Source organism: Pneumocystis carinii (genome assembly GCF_001477545.1).
Source record: "Pneumocystis carinii B80 chromosome Unknown supercont1.4, whole genome shotgun sequence".
Lineage (NCBI taxonomy): Eukaryota > Fungi > Ascomycota > Pneumocystomycetes > Pneumocystales > Pneumocystaceae > Pneumocystis > Pneumocystis carinii.
In genome coordinates, this window is record NW_017264716.1 from 17,366 (window position 1) to 39,954 (window position 22,589).

Below are 22,589 nucleotides of genomic sequence, written 5' to 3' on the forward strand. Positions count from 1 at the left end.
AATGAGCAGCTATTTCTAAATAAACCAATTTTTTAAATATATCAATGTTATTTATCACATTATCAAATGATTTTATTAGTTATAACAATACCATGTTTTTTTTAAAATAATTTAAAAATAATTGATATTTTTTTTTACCAATCTTCATTAAACCTTTCCAGAATTTCTATATTTTCTTTCATATCTTTTTGAACTATTTTGGTTTTAGAAAAAGAAGTATAATAGTATTGCAGTATAAATACCCTTTTTACGCATATAAAATATGGGGCAATCTTTTGATGTGCAAAGTACATCCTGATGCAAACTGTTTTGGCATCGTTGACATTGTGTCCAAAGTTTAGCAAAACGAATTTCTAAATCACTAACTATATTGAGCTAGAAATGTTACATATATATCTAAGGCAAGTATTTATCTTTACTTGTTTTTGGTATAATTCAGCAGCTCTTCCTATACAATGGTTACATACAGCAGTATTACAACCTTTTCAATAATTAGTAATAATAATTATAATCTAATAAAATAACCATTCTTTAATGGTATTCGGCATCCTATACATGTTGCTGTTTTAATAGCAAATTTCACTAGTCCGCCAATAGCAGGTGATGTCATTGAAATTGTTCTAGTATGATCTCCAGAAACTGGACATAATTAGAGCAATAAAGACTTCATTTAAAAAAACATACGAAGTGAATTTGCTTTTTCACCTAAAATAGGTTCAAAAATTCTTAAAAGAGGTTTTGATAACTGATTATCGAGATAATACTTGGTATCAATAGGAATATTATTTTCCAAAACATAAATAGGATCTTCTGAACGCAAAAAAGTTTGATCACCTTAAAAGCTAAACCATTTTTCAAATTAATAAAATAGATTTACCTTTAGCACCTTTAACAATTATATATGCTACACGATCACCAAGAGTTGGTGCTAGACCAGAATCTCGTTTTTTTATTCTTTCTGCCAATTCTACATGAGCTTGTTTACTTACATAATCTAAATAATATAAGACAATTTTTAGAAATAATATTGAAATACCTGATTTTGTCAAAGTCTTCGTTATAACTAAATTTGAAATATCAATTTTATTTTGAAGCAATTCAGAAATAACTTTTTTTACATAACTATTTTTTTAGATAACATAGAATATCCACTATTACTTACCTTTGGGCACCATCTATATCTCGATCTATTAATAGTTTTCGAAGAGCTGTTTCTATAACTGTGGAAACTAGACGACAATTATCTCTACGTATTGTCTGATAAGAAATTAAATGCGATAACAAAACATTATAAATATACTTCTATTCCTTTTGAATCCATTTTATCAAATGTTTCCGGTCTTGTCCAATATAACCCAGCATATCTCTTTTTAGAAATAAGTAAATAAGGAAAATAAACCTTTTCAAATTCCATTTTAATAGGTTTAAGAAGTTTGCTTGTAACATAATCAGCTGCCTCACAACCAAGTCTCATAGATTCTGCAATATCTTTTACGCCAAAATCAATCATAACAGAATCAGTATCGCCATATATAACTCGAGCATTATGAGTATATCCATTTTCTACTGTATATTTCAATTCTATTTCCTAAAATTCTATGTTAAATAGCTTGTTTATAAACGAATTATCGATACATCTTTTGCTTTTTCAATCATTTGACGTCCATAGGATGTTACACTAGATGAAATAGGCAGACAAGGTAACTTCCCATTAGTTGCGCCAGTAAATCCATATACAGAATTTGCAGAAATCTATAAGTATGTTAAAACGGTTATTTTACAGAAATATTACTTTTAAAGCCAATTGTCTTCCATCAAGCACAGCTTTTCTAAATGGCTCAGTTTCATTTTTCAAATCCAATTTAGCCTTCTGTCTAGCAGCCAAAAGATTCTCAAAAATTAGTGGAAGAAGACCTTTACGAATATGTGGTTTAACGAAACAATCTATAAATATTAAAAAATAACATAATAAAAAAGCCGTTTACAATTCTCCGGTGTTACATGATAATCCTTATCTTTTTCAAAACCTAGCATTTCTATTTGTTTATAACTAATAAGAGTAGTATAACACAAATTATGTGCTTGCATAATCGATGGATACAAAGAAGTAAAATCTAAAGTTGCAATTGGAATATTATAATATCCTTTCTTTGGATCAATAACAGTTCCTCCCTCATATTGCTCATCAATTCCTAAAAAATATCAGTATCGTTATTGTTTTTCAATCAATTACCTTCTGATCTAATATTAGGAATAATAAAATCTTTTTCACGAGCTTTACGAGAAAGTTGGCTAATAATTCTAATTTGTTGACCCCTAGATAATAAATAACTAAAAGGAACACCTGTAACTCTAGCTATCTCGATATAATTAACTAAAGACATTAATTTATCCATTAAACGTTGTGGAAGATATGCATCCTTTAAACAGTAAACAGCAAGTCGACGCCTTGATTCTGATGTCCCATTTTGTAAATCCGTAATAATAGAATGGTGCACATCTTCTTTTTGCTCATTTAGAAACTGAGAAGAAACTGCATTAAGAGTATATGATCTTAGTTTATAATCTCTTTGCATAATTTGAAGCATATCCAACTGCAATCTTCCACTTATATCTGTAAATCTGCTTTCTCTAGTACCATATGCTCTGGATGAAAATGATGTATTATTAATTTCACATTTTTGTCTAATAACCCTTCCAAAATACGGAAAATCATTGATTTTAAGATGTTTCGCTCTATCAATAAGATAAGGTATATCAAAATTCGCAATATTATATCCGATAATAACATCCGGATCCATTTTTTGGATAAACTTAGACCATGCCAGTAATAATTCCTTTTGATCAGCATAACTCAAAATTTGAACTCCAGAAATTTGAGCACATGTATCAATAGTGAAAACATTTCTTATAAAAGGTACTTTCTCTCCATACAAAGTAACAACGTTGGCTATTTGAATAACAGGATCGATCTCCGGCTCTGGGAAAACACCTTTTCTTCCAGCGCATTCAATGTCGAAACTTAAAATCCGTAATGGGGCTATTTTTTGCCAATTTCCTTCAGGTTGAAAACTTTCTAAATCCTTCCAATCAACAAAAACTTCTAATTGGCAATTAGACGTTTTTTCATTTGCAATTAAATATTTAGTTTTTGGAAGTTTAATCCAACTCATTCCAGTTATCTAATAAAAATTAACAAGTATTCCAATATCAATGTTTAAATTCACAGATGCATCAATCATAAACCTTAAAGTATAAGGAAGATTACTTTCGAAAGTTATATATTGTGGAGGAAACATATTATTAAAATTGATATCACCTCGTTCAAATAAATTACGAACTCTAGCAATATGCTTTGGATCATTAACAGTAATCTTAATATATTGAGTCTTTCCATCCTGCAGAAATCCATATATTGTTTGTCTCATAACTAATTCAATATTGTTTATAACTTTGTTGCTAAAATTAATAGCATTCTAATTATGTAAATAAATAAATTTTAATAATATTAAAAACCTCTAATGCCATCTTAAAAGAATTTATATGCCCTTCATGAAACCCTTGTGGTAATGGAACATAAAAATATGGAAAAAATCCTGTCACTATACATAATACGCTATTCTCTTGCTTTGAAAAAATTAACTATATAAAAATCAATTAAAATTATAAACCTCAGTAACTCCATAAAGACGAAGAATAGGTCCTGAAACACTCATAGTATCATCAATTTCAATTTGTTGAAAATCTACAAATATAAATATATATATATATAAACAAAAAAATAAAAACAAATATCATCATTCATTGGATCAATTAAAGGTAAAGAAGGTCTCTCCCATTTCTGATTTTCATTCTTGTCTTCTAAAACCTATCAAAAAATACTCCAACTTTTTAGACCCCAACCCTGTTCATTTTCTAAAAACTCTTGTAAAACACATTCTAAATCATTCTCAAAAGATTTCAAAGTCTTCTCATATCCAAATGCTTTCTTTTTGCTTATAAATTCTAGATTATGTGGTTTTTCCTCAGAAATACGCCGTTTTTTAACATCCTTATCCATAAAAAGATCATTTTTAATATCTTGTAAAACTTCAATATTTTTATGTTTAATCTTTGATATCTTTGACATAAAAAAATCTATTAAATAAAACAAATAAACTCAAAATTCCTATCCAAAGTTTCTTAATTTTTAATAATATCTTAACACTTTATTTTCAAAAACCATATCGTGTGATTATTTAAAGATATGAATATTTCATAGTTAAAATATAATAACAAAAACCATTAATATTAGTTTTTATATAGTATAAATAAGAATATAATAGAAATGTAAAAAGAATTAGAACTGGAGTCTTTAGAGTATAGAATGATAAAAAACAAACAATAATAGATATATGAAAAAAAGATTTCGAGATTAAAATAAGAATTTAAGAATGTAAATAATGAGTATTAACAATGCAATATGAGGTTATCTTCATGAGATGTTTTTTTTGAATGGAGAAAATATTCATGACTTTTTTGTTATATCGTTATTAACTATAAATGAATCATCTGTTATAAGACTAAAAATAAATATTAGAAAAAATAAAACATAGATTGCAATCATACTGATTAACAATTGGAAAAAAACAAAGAAATTTATTAGAACTCATAACTTGAATCCAGTTTTTTTTCAATCCAAAATTAGAGGCATTTTGAATATTAGAGGTTGATTGAGAACTATTAATATTCAAGTTATCAATATAAAGAGTTTGTTTAAAAGCATCAATAGTAGTAAGGTTATGAAAAATTAAGAAAATATGCCAAGTCGTAAAAATCCCTAAAACAATGCTAAAAACTCCTAAAAACTCCTAAAATAACATGTAAAAGCATCCAATTAACTGATATGATTCTTTTTGAAGATATATCTAAAAGTATAATAAATTGATAGAGAATGACAAAGATGATGTAAAAAGATAAATCGAATATATTGAAATATAAATAAGAAATAAAATAAATTGCTTATAGTTAGCAAATCCTATGCAATTAGAAAGCTATGGACCTATCTCGGGCGATATAATTTACGTTGTAGAAATATATATATAATAAAAAACCTTACTAAGAATATAGCAATTGTATATAGAACAATGATGCCTATAATCAAGCTATAAAATTAGTTATTAATATCAATTATAGAAAAATATACTTTCAAAACTTCTCTTTATTAGAGAAACGAGCTGAGCCATTTTACTTAACTGAAATAAAAAACTAATAATTATGTAACTTAATACAAGAATAACCATTTTTTAAAAAAATGCTCAATATAAGTCTTTAAAATATTGTATTATATGTCAATGTAAACCAGGAAATGTAAAAGTAGTAGCAGTATAACACCAAAATGAAATAATAAAACCAATACTTGTAAAAAATATTAAAATAATTGTTTTTCCCATAAACTTAGAAATATTATGATGAAGATTTAAAAACCATAAAAATTAGGAACTGTTTTAATACAAATAATTCAAGTATAAACTCAAAAAGACCATAACAATAAACCATATACAATATCCCTTGGGATATAAGTAGTTAATTTATGTAAATAAGGTTTTAGTTTTACATGAAAAGATAACATTTAATGATTTATAAGTTCTGGTTACAAAAATCAGATTTTCGATACAAAATATTACATAATTTCTAGATAAGTAGAATTTTTATATAGGAATATAATGAATATGCATATCAATATTTATTTATTTTATTATATTTCATATATTACATTATTTTTTAATATTTTTATTTATATATGTTTTAAACTATACAAGAAGTAATGTATCCAGTGCATGAAACGTTTTTATTTAAAAAAATAAAAACGCGATTAATATGGATCATTAATTTTAGAGTTTTGTTTGACATAAAATGTGCTATAGTCCATTTATGCTCAAAGTAAACTCTGAACGGTGTTGAAAAAATCATCTGGTTATATAATATATATATATAAATATAAGAAAATATATAATAATTAAGAATAATATATGAATTAATACATTAGAATAAAATATAATAAAAAAAGGATTATAGAGGCATGTTAAATATTTTATAAAATATTTTGTCGAAAATATTAGTAATGATATAGTTTTATATTTCATTAAAGGAATTGTAAAGGAAGCAATTGAGTGATTTGTATAATATAATTAACAATTTTTCAAGAAATTAATCTATTTAAATGTATATCAAAATAATTTCCCTAAGTCGATACACAAATAATATATTCAACATTATTTAATAAAACAGGTTTATAACAAGCACGAATATAATAAAATCTATAAATAAATCATTACTATGTAAAAAAACTTTATAGTAATATTTAATATATGAAATTATTAAATAAAAGAATTAGTAATAAAATTCATGATTTTAATAAAAATATATTATATATTTAAAAATAACTTTAAATCATAAAAATAAAACTAAATACCTTTTTTTGTAAATGAATATTATACCATTTTATTAATATAATTCATTTTTTTACCAATAAAATTAAAAAAACTATAATTAAATAATTTCTTTAGATGTAGAAAACAAAAACAATTTTTTATATAAAATATTATTTATAAATTATTTAAGAATCAATAGCTTTTTTTAAAAAAATAGATAATATAAAAATTCTCCAAATTACTCTAGCAATTTCTCTATATCTGGTGTTACTATAAATTTCTGTTTTGTTCTACCCATTAACCATGCCTTTTTATTATTTTTATAATCCAAAGCAACTATATCCTGCAAAAATTCGAAATCACTCCCTAAAGTAACATTCATTTCAATACCTTCCCACAATATTACTGTTTTTCCTGATTTTCGAATTTTTAATTGTCCAACACATCCATCAGGAAGATATTGTTTAAATGTATTAAATTCCTCAGAATCTGGCAATGAAAACATTCCTGATAATTTATCATGATCTGAAACAGTATAATCCAATGACGTAGTTTTATGAGGAATATTTTGTTCAGAATCAATATTCATATTATCTTTATTTTCAATCTTAATTTCTGGAATTTCATCCTTCGTATTTTGAGTTTTCAATAATACCGGTAATACAGGTGGAAATTGAAAGAAAAGTAATTCATTTGACTAGTTTAATTTAGCCTTTTCCTTTTTTTTAGAAAAATAAACTAACATTCTTCATATCACCTGATAATTTATCAATAAAATAATGTGTAAATACTTTGAAATCATCTAAAAGCTTCTCCTTTTCTCGCTCTTCCTCCACTGACATCGATTTGCTGTATTTTTTTTTCATTTTTTTATTTATAGGATATGATGATGTAGTTTTAGATACATTTTTTTCAATTTCAAATCTTAAAGAATCATTCTCAATAGATTTAAACTCCCCTTTTTTTATTTACATGTTAATCAATATAAATATAATTAATCTTCATAAATACCATTTGATTTATCATTTAAAACCCTCTGATCTTCATTTTTATCTTGTTCTTTTAACAATTTATCCAATTCCCTTTCTTCAAAATTCATAATACCCTCTTTACATTCCATATAAAGTAATGATACCGGATACATCATATTATTTACATCTTTATTTGTTAATTTATTCAGTTTCTCCATATTTATTTTAAAAACGCCCTCTTCATCACTTTCTGAAAATTCCTTTTCTTCTTCCAATTCCATTTCCCTCCTAAAAACTTCCCTTCTTCCTTGACTTCTCATACTAGATAATGATGATTCCATTAATATTGGTCCTCTATAATTATCATCTCTCGACTCCTCTGATATCTTTCAATAAAACATCCAACAAATAAAACCCATACCACTCTTCACCTCTACATCTTTGTCCTCTACCTGATCATCATCTAATATCATCTTTGCCTCTGGTTCAATTAATAATGGTTGTTCCTCCTCCAAAAATTATTATAAAATCTATAAATAATCCCATCTTATTAATACCTTCTTTACATCTACATCTAATAAATCCCTTCCTCTACATAATATCTAAGAGAAAAGCTGTGTATAAAGATAATATTTACCCATTATTCTGAGTCTTAATAATCTTTGGTATAAACTTCATTTTTTTATCTTTTTTAGCCATGTAATCCCATTTGTTTAAGAGAATAGAACCAAGACGCCCTTTAGAGGGAGAATCAGGATCAGAAATATCCATTATTAGAGGAATAATATAAGAGAAAAAAGAGTATAATGTTTCGGACTTAAAAATAATATTAAGAATGAAAATTACAAAAGAAAACGGTTAAGAATAAGATAAATCAAAAGAAGGACCAGAAAAGCTATCACAAGGTCTATCCAGAAGGGTATAATTTCATATTTTTGTATCAAAGCAGAAGAAGAAAAAAGAGATTTAAAAAAAGGTAACCATCGCTTGATAAATAATTTTGTTGTAGAAAATAAAACAAGGAGTTTGTTTTCCTTTGTATTTCCATCATCCTTATATGTAAAAGATAATTTTGGAATATCGGGATGTGAAAAAGCTTCAAATTCGTTTTCAAGATCAGGTAATATATCAATATTTCTTTTATTGCATTCAGGACATACCCATTCTCGAGATCTAAGAGTATAATAAAAAAAAGAAACGTTTTAATACATTTATACTTACTGTAGGGCTATTTTTTTTTTCTCGTTTATAGTAAAATCTAATCCTCCAATGTGTCCATCAGCTATTAATTAAAAATAGATAAAACAAAAGATCCATATAGAAACCCATTACCTTTTGTAAGCATAAAATTAGAAAGACTTATAAGCGCTGTATGAACTAAAAAAATAAATAAAAAATTCTTAAATCAAATAATAAAAATACTGACTTCCCCAAAGCGGCTGCCAAAGTTCCTCATGAAAAGATGATATATTAAGACATATATCCTTATTTACCTAAAGGATCAGACCCTTTTTTCATTCAAAAATATTGTATTTACTGAAAAACGCCCATTTTCATGACAAAAACGAAAACTTGGAGGGCGAAACGGATATTGAGGAGGAAGAAATATCTTGCCATGATATCTTCCACCATTAAACTCTGAACCTGGAACACCGCGTATTGTAAAATGCCTAAAGACTTTAATCTTAATTTCTTTTTTTCTTAAATTACCATTCAAAAATATTATCTTCCCGTGGTGTTGCTGCTACCTCTTTACTACCTTGAAGTTCACGTATTTCTTGAAGAATACGACGAACACTTGCATTATTCTCATTTAACTTTTTCTTAGAATAAGAGTTCTCCATAATTTTCTCAAACGTTGAATATTTTTAGCCGCTTAAAGTAAAAATATTGAAAAATGTCTAAACTTCCAGATGAAGTTTTAAAAAAGGTTTTTAACCTTTTAAAATACACAAAAATATATTAAAATAAGTAATAAATTAGATTCTTAATGAAATCCAAACACAAGCAATTACATCTCAACAACATATAACAACAAGTCAAATACAACGTCAAGCAAAAGAAAAAGAGAAGAAAATATCAGAATTAATATATGAAGAGTTATCAAAGTTAACAAAAGATACGCCGGTTTATAGTTCGGCAGGAAAAGCGTAAACGGATTTTTTAATAAATAAATGAGATTATTTAAATGATTAGATTTATTAAGGAAGATTTAAACCAGATAGAGCAAAAACTAGCAACACAGATTAAAGAAATAAATAATGAAATCGATTCGCTTAATAAAAAAATTATATATCATGAAACGACACTTGCGAATACACAACCACATATTGAACGTATTATGAAGAGTTAGAGAGCGTTTTGTCGAATAATATATAATATATATATAATATATATGTATATATCTATCAATCATGATTATTTTTAATTTTTTTCGGTATTTTTTTCATTTGTCTCTAATATATCAAGCTCAGATACTATATGATTGTAACTTAATCCTAATTTATCTCTATTTCCTATAAGATATGGAATATATTTATTGCTCATTGCGCCATTTAAAATTGCTAATACGACTTTTCCTGTAATTTCACACATAAATTTTTCTAAAACCAAAGGTGTTTTTTCATCGCCTATTATAATTAATATAAAATATAATTTTATATTTAAATTTACTATTATCCTCAAGTTCATGATCCGTTTCTTCATCAATTAAAAATTTAACGCCTCTAGAATCATTAACTTTAGTATATTGCTTTATATAATGATTAAGTAATAATATAATAATATTCTGCATTTTTTCAGGTATAATAAAAATAGTCTCATCAAAGATTTGCTTTGTATTTATCGTTTTAAGATTAAAAAAAATTACATACAAATCTATTAAGAAAGACACAGCCTTTTGACGTTAGTTAATTTTAAAACAAATAAAAACCTACATAATATCCAATTCTATAATATTTTTTATTTTCTATTATAGGGTAAAACTTATCAAAAAGCTTATCGCGATCAGCAATTATCGCATTAAGTTCTTTAGATGATATATTATCCTTATGATCAATAAGATGCTTTACTTTCCATAGATATAACCACTTCAATGTTCTCAGAGAACTTATAATCATCTACAAGCGTAAGCTTAATAAAAAAAAAAAGAAAATAAAATACCTCTAATTCGCTATCATCAAATGATATTATTCTTTCCACAAGTTCAAGTAAAGTTAAAGAAACCTTAAAAGAATCAGTTTCAAAAACCTTTATACAATCTGAAATTGAAGATATATAATCTAATCTCTTAATTGCAATAGTAAGATTCTCAATCATTTTAGTTGAGAGATGTGCAGTTTTTAAATCCTAAAAAAATCAAAAAACATCGCATTATTATATATATGAAATACCCTATTGGATTTGATGTTTTTTAATTGATTAACAGCCTCTTCCTGGATTTCAACAATTTTTTCCTGAGTTATTGAAGAAAACTCATCAAACTGCTGAGCTTTAAGTAAAGAAGAAATAGCTTCTTTCATGACTAAATTATTAGGATGTTTCATAAATTGCTTTCCAATTAAATCCAACAAATTTTCATATGTTTTATTTTGACGAAAATTCTGATAAACACTTAACTTTATTAACTGTTCTAAACGCAAAATAGATACAGAGGCATCTGCTGAGAAATTGAACTTTTTTAATAAAGATGGAACCAATCCAAGTAAAATTCTTGAAACACTTTCTTCATGTTCATCTTTAATCTGCGAAAATAACTAATAAAATCATTAAAAATCATTAAAAAAAAAGAACAATTACCTTTTTTTTTGATTTTATATCATAATCTGGAGAAAAAATATCAAGATAAACACAAACATAAAGAACCTGCAAAAGCACATTTTCCTCCTTTTCAGTTGGAGCACATATTTGATAAAATCTATGTTTAGGTTCTTTTGAGGAGTCAAGTTTTGAAGAAACAGCTACATGATCGTGTAACAAATACTCTGCCAATGATTCCCAATTCTAAAATCATTTAAAATCTCAAAACAAATAATAATAACCATTACCTTTAATTCTTCGATATCAGAGCATATTGCCATTGAAACCATATGTATTCTATTTTGAGGTTTCAAATCAGATGCAATATCAAGATAGTCTGTATTATTAAAATCCTTAACAAATATATTTTCCTTATTAGAGGAATTAACATCGTCAGCTGTTTCATCCAATTGAATCAAAAGCTCAGCAATAACTTTATATTTTATCCATAAAGGTTTATTCAGTTCAGAATCACCATTTTCAGTACCAATTTTACATTTTAATGTAGGATCGCCTAATTCCTGTATTTTATTTTCAAATAATTCCTCAACTTTAGCAAGGAAAAAAGGTGATACTCTTTTTCTTATTCTAGAATCAGTATCAAAAAGAAGAGTACAAATTAAATCAATTTCATCGTCTTCTAAAAACCCACAAAGTCGTACTCCATTTAATAAAGTAATAGACGAACAGCGAATATTTGAATCTACTTCATGCAATGCCATTTCTATAAGTCTAGGTTTAAATCTTTCTGTAAAATGTCTAAGTCCAGCAATAAATTCATTATTAGAATAAAGTTTAGATAAAGTCTTCACAACTTCCAGACGAGTCAATGGACTCTATACATATATTAATTGGTTTAAATAATATTCCAATAGAAAATACTATATCTGAAAGAACCCATCCTAAATATCGAAGATATATACCATCAAAGAATATACTAGGCAATTTAATCATCCAAAGACCAAGTTCATGGACACAATCACAACGAATTTTAGGATCTATATCACGATATCGGTGAACAAATACACTTAATTCATAAGTCTATATAGATTTTAAAAATAGTATAAACCTATCAAAAAAATCATTAATTGTAGTTTTTAGAAATTCTATTTGTTTTCCAAATGTACTAATCCTAGTTTTAACAATTTTCATTCGCTCCTCATTTGAACGTCTCTTTTTTTCCGTTTCATACTGTTTATTAGCAATTTGTTCCTCCTTAGTTACTCTATTAAGAACACCAGATAATGATGTAACCATTGCCAAGCTAATTAACGTACTCGTATGTCTAAACGAACGAAACGTAGAACTTGACATTGCAATTACCCATGCTTGAATCTGTTCCATTAATTCCGGACTATTGTATAGATGTTCTCGCAATGATACTTGATCTATCCACCGATGCACAAAATCAATTAATCGTTTTTTAAACCCCTTATACATATTTGATTTAGAAATAATAGGATAATCTCGCATCAAATTCTTCTTTTCATTCACACTTATTCATACAATTCTAAAACACTTACCACACGTGATGCTTCTTGTATTTCATATAATGTGTCTGTAACCGAATCTTGGTCCGCCAGATGATCTATATTAATCATTTGACCACATCCACAACACTGAAAACCTCTCAAAATTTTTTCAACAAAATTTTACACAAATAACCTTTAATATACAATTAATTAACTCTACTAATCCCTGTTGTGCATCCCGTTCATACGTATCTATCCAATCTAAAACTAATGCCTCCAATGATGCCTCATAATCTATAAGAGCTTCTAAAAACTTATCAAACACCTTCCTAACCATATCTTCACCCACCAAACAACGAATTCCCTTCTTCTTGCCTCTCTTCTAACCGTAATACCCGTTTCAATTTAACTCCTTCTATTTCATCCCTCATCTTTCGTGAATTCTTCGTTCTTTCTTTAATACGCTTATTAACCCTCCCATTACTATGTCGTTCCACTTCTTCTGACTCTGTATATTCATCCTCAATCAATACTTCTCCTTCATTCGACTCCAATTCACTTCCACTTATATCTTCCAATATCTCTCCTGTTTCTAACCAATATTAACCATCTATAATTAATTCATATTCAATTCACCAAGTCCAGAGAACATCTTGCGCTGTTGGCGCGTCCTCCTAGACCTTCGCACCTCTTCATTATACATCTTTACCATCTCATACCCTTCGCCAATGATTTAAATAGTCAAAAACCTCTTTTATATAATAAACTAATGACATATTAAACAATCAAGGCAACGTGCCCGAGTGGTTAAGGGGAGAGATTAGAAATATCTAGTCATCTCTTACGGTTTCCGTGCGTAGGTTCGAATCCTGCCGTTGTCGCCATGTGTTTTTCATACAGGGTAGAGAAGTTACTTTTAACTTCTCAAGAAGGCTCTTAAAGGGTTAGAATAGAAATGTATATAGAGTTAGAATGTCAGAACTAAGAAGCCATGGTTCAGACGTTAAGAATGTTAGATGTTGGTGGGAGTTAGTAGGGGTTAATAGGAGTTAATAAGGAATTAATAAGAGTTAATAAGAATTTATTAAGAAATTTATCATTTAAGTCTTGAAATGAATGATATGATTTAGTTTTTAGATGTGTCTGTAATTGATAGAATGAGATTTGACAGTTTTTTAATATAAAATATGGAGAAAGAGATTTTAGAATGGGATAATTGGTTTAAAGAGATAGAGGATCAATGTGTAGATGATAAAATACAAAGACTTAACAAATTGGCAAATATTTTGGTAGAAATGGGAAAAGTGGTGTTAAAGATTTGCATTGAAAATAATAAATTATTATTAGAAAGAAGTAGCAGAGAATATTGTATGGGAGATTGTTCCTAGAATGATAAGTTTTCTTAAGAAGAAATCGGTATTAGTAGAGGTTCAAAAGATTCTTAAGATTTGTACAGAAATTGGGAATGCTAAGGAATTGTTTCTTATGTATATTGAAGGGATACGTTCAATTAAAGATGATATAGATGTAAAAAAACATGAAAAGAAGGTTAATATTAAAAAGCAAGAAGAAGAAGAAGAAGAAGATAGTTATATAAGTCAAATGAGAATACTTTATGAATGTCTTGAAACAGGTATTTTTTAGTTGTTTAAATTAACAAGAACTAAATTTTAGTTTTGTTAAAAATCAAGACAAAACATTTATCTAAATTTATTATGGATTATTCTTATGCTTTTATATCATCTATTTATGTTCTTTATAAATACAAGATAAATAATAAGGAATTATATGATATTGTTATTAAATTTGCAAAACAAAGAGTATTAGGACTTAGTCAATTGTCCAATGATTATGATGAAGAAAAAGATAAACAACGAAAAATTTTACATAGTTTTATAATTCGAATTTTTGAGCTTTTCTTTAAGGAAAAAAGTAATCAATGGAGCTTACGGTATTATAGACAGATCAATCCATATAAAATATCATTTCAAAAAAACGAATATGATATTGATTTTGATGGTATGGTAAACTCTTTAAAAGTAAGGCGAATTTTTTTTCTTATGAAATACAAACATTAAAATTATTAGAACATTGCTGTTGATACTAATTTCAATTTTACAATATCATGGAAATTAGGAAAAATTCTTGAAACAAAAGGCAATTCTATAGAATATCGTAATAAAACCAAAATTTTAAATAAGATTAATTTTTTTTAGAATCAATTAGTTTGTTTTCTAGCAATTCTATACCATCATATGGTTTTTTATTTTTACTTGGTGCTTATATTTTTGAAGATCTATATGATATACAAGATAATACAATTTCTAAATTTTTTGATCATATGAAGACGACAATTATATCTTTAAATCGTGGACCAATTATCTCATCATTAATAGATACTAACTTATTTCTGGGTTTATGTATTTTGAATAATTTACAAAATATTTCAACAATTAATCAAGAAGACTTTTTAGAATATACAAAGGTAATATTTTTCATTATATTTAAGTATTTTTTTAAAATAGAAGGTACTTTCTTTAATTTCATCATCATTAGAAGATTCATCTTTAAGATTTTTATCATATACTTTAATATATCAGAGCTTAATACGACATTCACAAGATACAACAATAATGTATATCAACGATATATTGGATACTTCTCCTTTCAAAAATGTAAAAACTGTGGTTATTAATATACTTAAAGACGAGATACAAAGGCACTGGGATGTAAATTATAAACTTTTTTTTTATATAATAATTCTAATAATTTAGGATTCTTCGTCACCCTTCATATCTTCTGTTTACAATTCTTTACTCATAAAAATATTTCGTCCAAATTCATCAAATCAGTTTAATTGTATTGAAACATTTCTTCAAAATTTTAATTTTATAATGCAAGCACTTAACTTGTACATTTTTTTATTGAAAAAGCCTGGGGATGACAAAGTATCTTCATCTTGCTCTATTATTACTATAATTAACTACATAATAGACTGGTACAAAATCAAAAACAAATATTTTGGAAACTAAAAAATACTGGATCGATCCTCTTATGTACATTACTATTTATACAATAACTCAATTAACCCAGCTCGGATCATTAAGCCATTCTAAAGAAGGACTAGTATGTCTTATCAATTATTCTATTACTTATTCTAATATTTATTAGAATAGCGAGATTTTAAATAAACTTTTCTTATTAAAATATACACTGGATCAAATTCAAGAAATAACAAAACATTTATTGATTTCTAAAAGTACAGGCTAAAAATACACTAAATCATACTAAAAATGCACTACACTAAAAATACAGTTCGATATCACATCATTCTTTGATTTAAGAATCAAATATATTTACAGAATGATACAGAACTGTTATACATTAGCATTGGATAATCATGCAATAATAGTAATACGTCAGGTGCAAATCCTCTTGCTTCTGATGAACCTGGTGGAGGAGGATCACGGCTGATACCACCTGCTTCAAGTTTTCCTTTAACTTCAAGAACATTAATCATTTGAGCCATTAGTCGTTATAGATTTCAGAGATATTTATTCAAAAAATAATATAAAACTTATTGAATTTACAGTGAAAAAATATGGTAATATCATGCCTTTTTATATTTGAGAATCTGCTAATTTTACTAACAAAAAAAAATAATTACAATACAATCTTTTAACAATGAAACAATGAAACAAAAAAAACAATAATAACTACTAATACATTTTAAAATACAATATAATTCTAATTATTGTCAAATATATTATTTATTTTTTTAGTGTGATTATTTAAAAACAATATATTTTTTTTCGAAAGAATATATATTGTAATTTAAAATAATAGAAATATTAATAATAGAACAATATCAAATAAATAATGAAATAACTTAGTTTTGCATTTGCATAAATCTAATCTAAAAATTAGATCATTTAAAGTTAGAAAATTTAAAAAATAAACAAGCAATAAATAGTTTTAATAAAAAAATATTAATTGTTATTCATACATTTATAGTACAATTGTTTTACATATAATGCCCCAAAATTATTATTTACAATATTTGGTATTAAAGAAGAAACAATGAATTTAATTTCTTGAATATCCACGGCAGGATGAAGAATACAAGCCAATTCAGACTAATATCAATAAGTATTAAAAATTAAAGATTCAATGTTTTTACTAAATTAATTCCCGGACGTTGTATAATTAAACTTAATATAGTTTGAAGATACTGATCATATACGGTTTTTAGTATATTTCCTGAAATATCTACCCAAACAAAATTTTTTAAAGGACTTTCATATTTTATTGATTTGTCAAGTGAAGTATATGAAATATCTTTTAGTTGAACAACAACAGAAAAATCTATAATATAATCTTCTTTAAACTATTAATAAAATGTCCCTTATAAATATGCAAAGATACCCCAATCTTGAGTATTATATTGATGAATATTATTTGAAAAAACATCCAAAACATTTTCCATAGAAAATGTAATCTAGAATCATTAATTTTGCAAATATTAATAGTAAAATTACTAACATAATTATGCGCAGCAAGATCCAATATGCAAGCCATAGAACCACTATTAATAAATTCAGATAATGTAACAGAATTATTCTTTTGAAACTCTTGTGTAATTTGTGTATAAAACTCAACAGCTTGAGAAAACAAAAAATCAGGAAAACATGTTTTAAAAGTAAGCAAAAATCTTAATGTTTTAGATAATAAAGATAACAAAATTGGAAAAATACTTATCAGAAAACCTATAATTTCTCCCAGGTAAAATTCTATTTAATTCAGATTTTGATCGTACTATAAGTTTCTCTTGAATTAACTCTTGTAATACAGATTCTATATGATCTTCTTCATAAGATTCCAACAATTTTTTAGCAACTTCTGAATCATAATTTTCTTCAGGAGTTATAAGTATTGACTAAATCAATATCTATTAAATAAATCTTTTAGACCAATGTATTACATACTTTTATTATAGATTTAATTTCATCTTGATTTTGAAAAAAATTATCAGTATCAGAATAAGAAAATGCAGTTTCATATAATATAATTTCTCTAGCATTTAAAGAAAGAGATGAATCAAAAAAATTATGGCGTATATCATCTGTATTATTTACATTCTTAATAATATAGTTTGCAGTAATCTCCTCAATAGTATCAGGAAGTTCAATATCATCATAATTCCTTTTAAAGTTAGCTTTATTAATAAATAATTTATATATACTCTAAAATATCAAGCGTTTTAGAATATTCTACAAGTGTTAATATATCAGAATAATTCGATACAGGCGAAATAGGTGATAGAATTTCATTTTCTATAGCGTTTTGATAATGTGATTCCCAAAAGCTAGCAAAGAAATTGCCTATTTCTTTAATGTAATTTTTTGAACGAAGTGTACTAAACCGTGATTTTATTTCTGCTTCTGAATAACGAGGTAAAATTTTCTTAATGAGTTCCCAATCAATGAGCCCAGTATTTCCACCATATGCCCATTTACTAAGAAAAATTGCTCTAACCAAAACATCATCATCGTTTAAAGTAAAATTATTTTTCCTGCGTATTGATGCACTCTTACAAATTCTTTGATAATCACCTATTTCATTAACTCCATCATCCAAATTGTTCTTATTTAAAAAACGATGTCTTCCAATAAATGGAAAAACATCTGCAGTATTATAATTCAGCAATTTTTTACCAAGCTGCAATTTTTTAGCAGGTTTAGATTTCGTCTTTGTTTTTGTATCTGGTTTCTGTAATACCAACTTATTATCATCTATAAAAGTAGGAACAAAAGATGTTTTTGTTTCAGAAACTATAGATGAGAGAGATCGATTATTAATTGTAGAATCACTCTGAGATATTAATTCATGCTCTTGTAAAATGTGATCTTCAGAAGCATCTTTATATTGATTATGACTTGATTCTACAAACTTAGAGTTATTAGTAAATGAAAGACTCTTCCTTTTGAGCTTCGTAGGAAAATCAACAACCAAATTTTCAATTTTCAATGGCAAAGGCTTATATGTCTGAGTTTTCATTAAACGTTCTTTTAAAATCTTATCTTTAAAATCATTAATTTCAAGACCATCGATATCATACTTTGTATCTGCAACAATCCAAAACATATTTTTGGTACCTTTAGCATTTGTATAAGCCACGCAAATATGATGAATTTTTCCAGCTCTTTTTAAAGAGTCAAGAGTTTTCTCCATTGTTTTTCGATCAATTTCATAATCTAAAGAAGAATATGTTTTATTTTTAAATGCTAGATTATACTGATCATTTAAATATTTTCCTCCTTGCAAGATTCCACCATTTTTATGAAGTATTTCTAATATTAAATTTTGTCTACGAACATAAGCAAGACTTATTCGTGAATCATATTTTGGAAAGGGCAATTCCGCCTTTTTGTCAGTAGTATTATTATTCGAGATGGATTCATTAGAAAGCTCCAAAATGGAATCTAGATTTTTTAAAATATTAATGTAAAATATTAATAATTAAAGAAACAATACTTTTTTTAGAAACAGAAGTATCAATTTTATCAATCCCATAATTCAGATTTCCATTAAAATCGTTTTTATCTAGAATAGTTATTAAGATATTTCTTCATAACAAAAATGACCTTACCTATATGTTCTTGAAACGTTAATTTCTTTAAAGGATCGATAGAAGTTTCATGTAAATATGTAGAAATTTGACTAGAAGTCTGAGAACTATGATCTTTCGTTATAGATGAAAAGAATGACATTTCAGGATCATCCAAAGTGTTGCTCGTATTTAAAATGGAAGATGAATCTGTAACAGTAGTAGTCGAGTGCTTGATAGATGTTTTCTTGGATCTTTTATGTGGAAATGTTTCTTGAATCTTTTCTTCAGAATTTGCTCTTTTAGATCTTAATTTTGAATCAGTAGAATCAGAATCAACTAATTTATCTTTTGTCTCTTTTTCTATAGAGTCAACATGTAAAGAATTTTGAGATATATCATTTTCAATATGAGAATCCCTAAATGATTTTCTCTCTTCAAAGTCCTCATTTATATCTAATATCCAATTAAACAATTATAACATTTTAAAAATATATAATTAACCATCTGAACACTTTTTAGTTTTTTCCAATTTTACAAGTTTATTTTTAACATTTCTATTAAAAATATTCGGATTTTCATCATATGAATAGAACTTAAATTCATCATATATAGGAAATATTACATTCAAATCAGTCTGTTTTGTTCTATTAATTATATTATTTTCAAGGCAAAAACTCTGATAACTTAAAGATGATAAATAGCGATATTGATTTACTCGACCAACAAATTCTTGCTCCCTATAAATTGTAAAATAGGACAAATGATCTGGCTGTATATCATTTAAATTTGACGACTTTTCTGGAACTAAAGATAATTTATCCAAAATTAACTGTAGCGGTCTTGACCATTGATCTCCTACAATTCGTTTCTTAAGATCCTATTTAAAGTATTAGATAAGTTATAAATAAAAAACAATTACAGGTCCAGAAATCCCATTTTTACCACAATTTTTTATTTCTTGAAAAAGAAGAAATTCAATTGTTAAATCACGCGAAATTGTAATAGCAGGTTTTACTAAATCAAAGGAAATTTCGTCTTTATTATCGTCATTATCTGTAGAACTATTGCTCTCATCATTACTATCTATATTAACATCGCTTTCTTCTTTTGCAGCATCTATATTATAAGGTTTAATTAATTTCACACATTTAGAATATCCCTTATTGTTTGCAACTCTACATCTTTCCAAAAATCCTAATTGCTCCATAGATCTTATCTGTTTGGAAAATCCACGACGAAACAATTTATTGTTAATTTTACAAAGACGCTTAAGATCAACATATCTCATAACACTGTTTTCGGCTTTAGAAAGCAAATTGGTAATACATATCCTTAAGTAATTTATATCTACAATATTGTCTATATCCTCTGAATCTTGGGAATTATTCAGATTTCTTTTCAAAGAATCATTAGCATAACGGCTATGCATCAATAAAAATGTCTGAGCCTTAGAAATAATAATAGGAAGTCTTATACTAAAAAACATCAGATGAAATATCAATAATAAAAATAAACATACACAAGTCCTTTTTCAATTAATGGATTTATACGAGATGGTAAACTACGTGAATCAATGTTTAACTGTTTAGCAAGATCAATCTGATTAATCCCTTTCCCCTTATGTTTACATATTATAGACAGAAGATCAAAATATCTTACAACATACTATTAAATTTAAAAAAAAAATATCACTTAGAAAAAATTAACCTTATTTCCTTCATCAAACTCTTTACCAGTAAGAACCAAAAATTGTTTTTCAAGTATTAATGATATCCTTAACGTATCATTATACCGTTTTTTCAATAACTTCAAGTCAACTTCCTTCGTCTTAATATTTTTTAATATCTAATTATAATAATTCATGATATTCAATAAATTCTAAGCATCTTCCTACTATATTTGATGATGTAGACTTTTCGTCAACCTCATTAAGTACTATTTCTGGTAATAAAACAAAAAATCCCCAAAAATAATTCTTAAAATCCTCATCAATACTATAAATACATGAATCAAATTGTATATTATAAAACTCCTCTATAATCTCCCATAATCTTGAAAGACTGCACCCTAATGAAATCAATATTCCTTACAAATATATAATACTATATATTTATTCATTTTTAATAAAAAAAAAACAAATATAACAAATATATATTTCTTTTTTCAAGGATAATATTAATATACCTTTATTCCCCTCAAAAGCTACCTGTTCTACTGAATAAACTAAAAGATCATCCATAACAACCCATAAATATAACTGGTTTTTTTAAAAAAACCCTTAAGGCCCTTCAAAGACGATAAAACAATGCTTTTCTGCTGATAAATAAAACTAATAAACGCTTGTTAATACAACCCTTTAAAAAATAAAATAAATAATCTCGAATATATATAATATTGGTTTTAACTTGATTTTTAATAAAATTATAAAATATAGAGAATTAAGAGGTTTTTTATAAGAAAAAACATATTAAAAAAATTTATATAAAAAATACCAATAATAGATATATTATGGCAATATTTATATAAATAATATTGATTATTAAACAGCAGAAAAAATTTAGTTTATAAAATGTACTTAGTTTTAAATAGAATTTATAGAGAATCCAGTCAAATATTGTTAATAAGTGCAAGAAATAAATATTTTTTAGAGAATTTTAGAAAAATATATGAAGGGTTATTAAATGATTATAAGAGAAAAACATATTGTAGCAGCAAGAAAGACATAGATAAACTAGATTATGAACTGAAATGTATTAAGAAGGATAAAACTAATATATATAATTCTAAAGAAAAAAAAATATTAGAAAAGGATTATATAGAGATATATACAGATGGATCTAGTCATTATTATGGAGAAGGAAAGGTTATTGCAGGAATTGGTGTATATTTTGGAGATAATGATAAAAGGAAAGTATTAAAGGGTAATGAATATAAATAGTTATTAAATGTATAGAAATATATCAGAGCGTATTTATGATATTAAACAAACAAATCAACGAGCAGAAATTATGGCAATTATACGTGCTATAGAATCGGTATCAAATGATGAAAATATCATAATAAATACGGATTCAAAATATGCGATAAATTCATTAACAATATGGTATAAAAAATGGGAGAAAAATAATTGGAAAAACATAAATGCAGAATCAGTAAAAAATAAAGATTTACTTGAAAAAGCACTTGAATTAATTAAAAAGCGTTCTGGATTTACTGAATTAAAATATGTTTCTAGTCATGGTGATATTTATGGTAACAAGCAGGCAGATTATCTCGCAAATAAGAGTATTTTTATGAAAAAAAAAGTTTAAAATTGAAATTATAA

At 26.0% G+C, this 22,589-nt stretch overlaps 9 protein-coding genes and 1 non-coding gene across 10 annotated transcripts; 4 read left to right on the forward strand and 6 right to left on the reverse strand.

Annotated features, from left to right (window-relative positions):
- Nucleotides 1-90: 90 nt before the first annotated feature.
- On the reverse strand, nt 91-4,171 carry T552_00859 (hypothetical protein). The gene is made up of 18 exons (XM_018369457.1): nt 3,904-4,171; nt 3,790-3,861; nt 3,672-3,745; nt 3,517-3,627; nt 3,228-3,476; nt 2,234-3,182; nt 1,986-2,192; nt 1,793-1,944; nt 1,636-1,752; nt 1,301-1,588; nt 1,163-1,257; nt 1,037-1,122; nt 878-994; nt 685-834; nt 526-639; nt 420-481; nt 243-375; nt 91-193 (listed from the first exon to the last, which is right to left on the reverse strand). The coding sequence occupies exons 1-18, from the start codon at nt 4,127-4,129 to the stop codon at nt 135-137; spliced, it is 3,261 nt and encodes a 1,086-aa protein (XP_018226637.1). The 5' UTR covers nt 4,130-4,171; the 3' UTR covers nt 91-134.
- Nucleotides 4,172-4,507: 336 nt separating this feature from the next.
- T552_04090 (hypothetical protein) lies at nt 4,508-5,225 on the reverse strand (the record flags this gene model as incomplete). Its single annotated transcript, XM_018372141.1, has 5 exons — nt 4,508-4,562; nt 4,609-4,719; nt 4,827-4,840; nt 4,861-4,907; nt 5,186-5,225. The coding sequence occupies 5 exons, from the start codon at nt 5,223-5,225 to the stop codon at nt 4,508-4,510; spliced, it is 267 nt and encodes an 88-aa protein (XP_018226638.1).
- A 1,385-nt stretch (nt 5,226-6,610) lies between these two features.
- On the reverse strand, nt 6,611-8,199 carry T552_00860 (hypothetical protein). Its single transcript, XM_018369458.1, has 6 exons — nt 8,022-8,199; nt 7,942-7,975; nt 7,806-7,893; nt 7,425-7,763; nt 7,157-7,371; nt 6,611-7,110 (listed from the first exon to the last, which is right to left on the reverse strand). Exons 1-6 carry the CDS (start codon nt 8,153-8,155, stop codon nt 6,652-6,654), a joined length of 1,269 nt encoding a protein of 422 aa, XP_018226639.1. The 5' UTR covers nt 8,156-8,199; the 3' UTR covers nt 6,611-6,651.
- On the reverse strand, nt 8,189-9,273 carry T552_00861 (hypothetical protein). Its single transcript, XM_018369459.1, has 6 exons — nt 9,095-9,273; nt 8,922-9,054; nt 8,811-8,877; nt 8,717-8,761; nt 8,606-8,666; nt 8,189-8,557 (listed from the first exon to the last, which is right to left on the reverse strand). The coding sequence occupies exons 1-6, from the start codon at nt 9,226-9,228 to the stop codon at nt 8,227-8,229; spliced, it is 771 nt and encodes a 256-aa protein (XP_018226640.1). The 5' UTR covers nt 9,229-9,273; the 3' UTR covers nt 8,189-8,226.
- T552_00862 (hypothetical protein) lies at nt 9,245-9,780 on the forward strand. Its single transcript, XM_018369460.1, has 3 exons — nt 9,245-9,314; nt 9,368-9,534; nt 9,581-9,780. The coding sequence occupies exons 1-3, from the start codon at nt 9,282-9,284 to the stop codon at nt 9,735-9,737; spliced, it is 357 nt and encodes a 118-aa protein (XP_018226641.1). The 5' UTR covers nt 9,245-9,281; the 3' UTR covers nt 9,738-9,780.
- T552_00863 (hypothetical protein) lies at nt 9,764-13,412 on the reverse strand. Its single transcript, XM_018369461.1, has 13 exons — nt 13,291-13,412; nt 13,004-13,246; nt 12,848-12,960; nt 12,706-12,801; nt 12,252-12,661; nt 12,065-12,209; nt 11,431-12,018; nt 11,183-11,386; nt 10,777-11,139; nt 10,547-10,732; nt 10,321-10,503; nt 10,058-10,280; nt 9,764-10,014 (listed from the first exon to the last, which is right to left on the reverse strand). The coding sequence occupies exons 1-13, from the start codon at nt 13,364-13,366 to the stop codon at nt 9,809-9,811; spliced, it is 3,036 nt and encodes a 1,011-aa protein (XP_018226642.1). The 5' UTR covers nt 13,367-13,412; the 3' UTR covers nt 9,764-9,808.
- A 31-nt stretch (nt 13,413-13,443) lies between these two features.
- On the forward strand, nt 13,444-13,535 carry T552_05012. Its single transcript has one exon. It is a non-coding gene; the product is annotated as a tRNA-Ser (tRNA).
- Nucleotides 13,536-13,841: 306 nt separating this feature from the next.
- On the forward strand, nt 13,842-15,924 carry T552_00865 (hypothetical protein; the record flags this gene model as incomplete). The annotated part of the gene is made up of 9 exons (XM_018369462.1): nt 13,842-13,958; nt 14,002-14,287; nt 14,329-14,693; nt 14,742-14,829; nt 14,871-15,139; nt 15,183-15,383; nt 15,429-15,602; nt 15,649-15,780; nt 15,826-15,924. 9 exons carry the CDS (start codon nt 13,842-13,844, stop codon nt 15,922-15,924), a joined length of 1,731 nt encoding a protein of 576 aa, XP_018226643.1.
- A 719-nt stretch (nt 15,925-16,643) lies between these two features.
- T552_00866 (hypothetical protein) lies at nt 16,644-21,503 on the reverse strand (the record flags this gene model as incomplete). Its single annotated transcript, XM_018369463.1, has 15 exons — nt 16,644-16,790; nt 16,835-17,034; nt 17,080-17,152; nt 17,197-17,365; nt 17,409-17,590; nt 17,640-17,856; nt 17,897-19,136; nt 19,189-19,257; nt 19,304-19,717; nt 19,766-20,141; nt 20,184-20,739; nt 20,784-20,929; nt 20,972-21,109; nt 21,159-21,331; nt 21,449-21,503. 15 exons carry the CDS (start codon nt 21,501-21,503, stop codon nt 16,644-16,646), a joined length of 4,155 nt encoding a protein of 1,384 aa, XP_018226644.1.
- A 330-nt stretch (nt 21,504-21,833) lies between these two features.
- On the forward strand, nt 21,834-22,575 carry T552_04091 (hypothetical protein; the record flags this gene model as incomplete). The annotated part of the gene is made up of 2 exons (XM_018372142.1): nt 21,834-22,185; nt 22,229-22,575. 2 exons carry the CDS (start codon nt 21,834-21,836, stop codon nt 22,573-22,575), a joined length of 699 nt encoding a protein of 232 aa, XP_018226645.1.
- Nucleotides 22,576-22,589: the final 14 nt, after the last annotated feature.

What these genes read in the sequence shown, in the direction of transcription:
- T552_00861 (XM_018369459.1), bottom strand. Translation starts at nt 9,228, where the DNA reads ATGGAGAACTCTTATTCTAAGAAAAAGTTAAATGAGAATAATGCAAGT. An exon ending in TTGGCAGCCGCTTTGGGGAA is followed by an intron (nt 8,762 to 8,810) that starts GTCAGTATTTTT and finishes TTATTTTTTTAG; the next exon opens with TTCATACAGCGCTTATAAGT. An exon ending in TAATTTTATGCTTACAAAAG is followed by an intron (nt 8,667 to 8,716) that starts GTAATGGGTTTC and finishes TTTAATTAATAG; the next exon opens with CTGATGGACACATTGGAGGA.
- T552_00860 (XM_018369458.1), bottom strand. Translation starts at nt 8,155, where the DNA reads ATGGATATTTCTGATCCTGATTCTCCCTCTAAAGGGCGTCTTGGTTCT. An exon ending in TAGATGTAGATGTAAAGAAG is followed by an intron (nt 7,894 to 7,941) that starts GTATTAATAAGA and finishes TAATTTTTGGAG; the next exon opens with GAGGAACAACCATTATTAAT. An exon ending in TATCAGGTGATATGAAGAAT is followed by an intron (nt 7,111 to 7,156) that starts GTTAGTTTATTT and finishes AAATTAAACTAG; the next exon opens with TCAAATGAATTACTTTTCTT.
- T552_00862 (XM_018369460.1), top strand. Translation starts at nt 9,282, where the DNA reads ATGTCTAAACTTCCAGATGAAGTTTTAAAAAAG. An exon ending in CAGATGAAGTTTTAAAAAAG is followed by an intron (nt 9,315 to 9,367) that starts GTTTTTAACCTT and finishes GTAATAAATTAG; the next exon opens with ATTCTTAATGAAATCCAAAC. An exon ending in TATAGTTCGGCAGGAAAAGC is followed by an intron (nt 9,535 to 9,580) that starts GTAAACGGATTT and finishes TTAAATGATTAG; the next exon opens with ATTTATTAAGGAAGATTTAA.
- T552_00859 (XM_018369457.1), bottom strand. Translation starts at nt 4,129, where the DNA reads ATGTCAAAGATATCAAAGATTAAACATAAAAATATTGAAGTTTTACAA. An exon ending in AATTGTTAAAGGTGCTAAAG is followed by an intron (nt 835 to 877) that starts GTAAATCTATTT and finishes TTAGCTTTTAAG; the next exon opens with GTGATCAAACTTTTTTGCGT. An exon ending in TGAAAAAGCAAATTCACTTC is followed by an intron (nt 640 to 684) that starts GTATGTTTTTTT and finishes AATTATGTCCAG; the next exon opens with TTTCTGGAGATCATACTAGA.
- T552_00863 (XM_018369461.1), bottom strand. Translation starts at nt 13,366, where the DNA reads ATGGTAAAGATGTATAATGAAGAGGTGCGAAGGTCTAGGAGGACGCGC. An exon ending in TACAAGAAGCATCACGTGTG is followed by an intron (nt 12,662 to 12,705) that starts GTAAGTGTTTTA and finishes AATGAAAAGAAG; the next exon opens with AATTTGATGCGAGATTATCC. An exon ending in CTGATATCGAAGAATTAAAG is followed by an intron (nt 11,387 to 11,430) that starts GTAATGGTTATT and finishes AAATGATTTTAG; the next exon opens with AATTGGGAATCATTGGCAGA.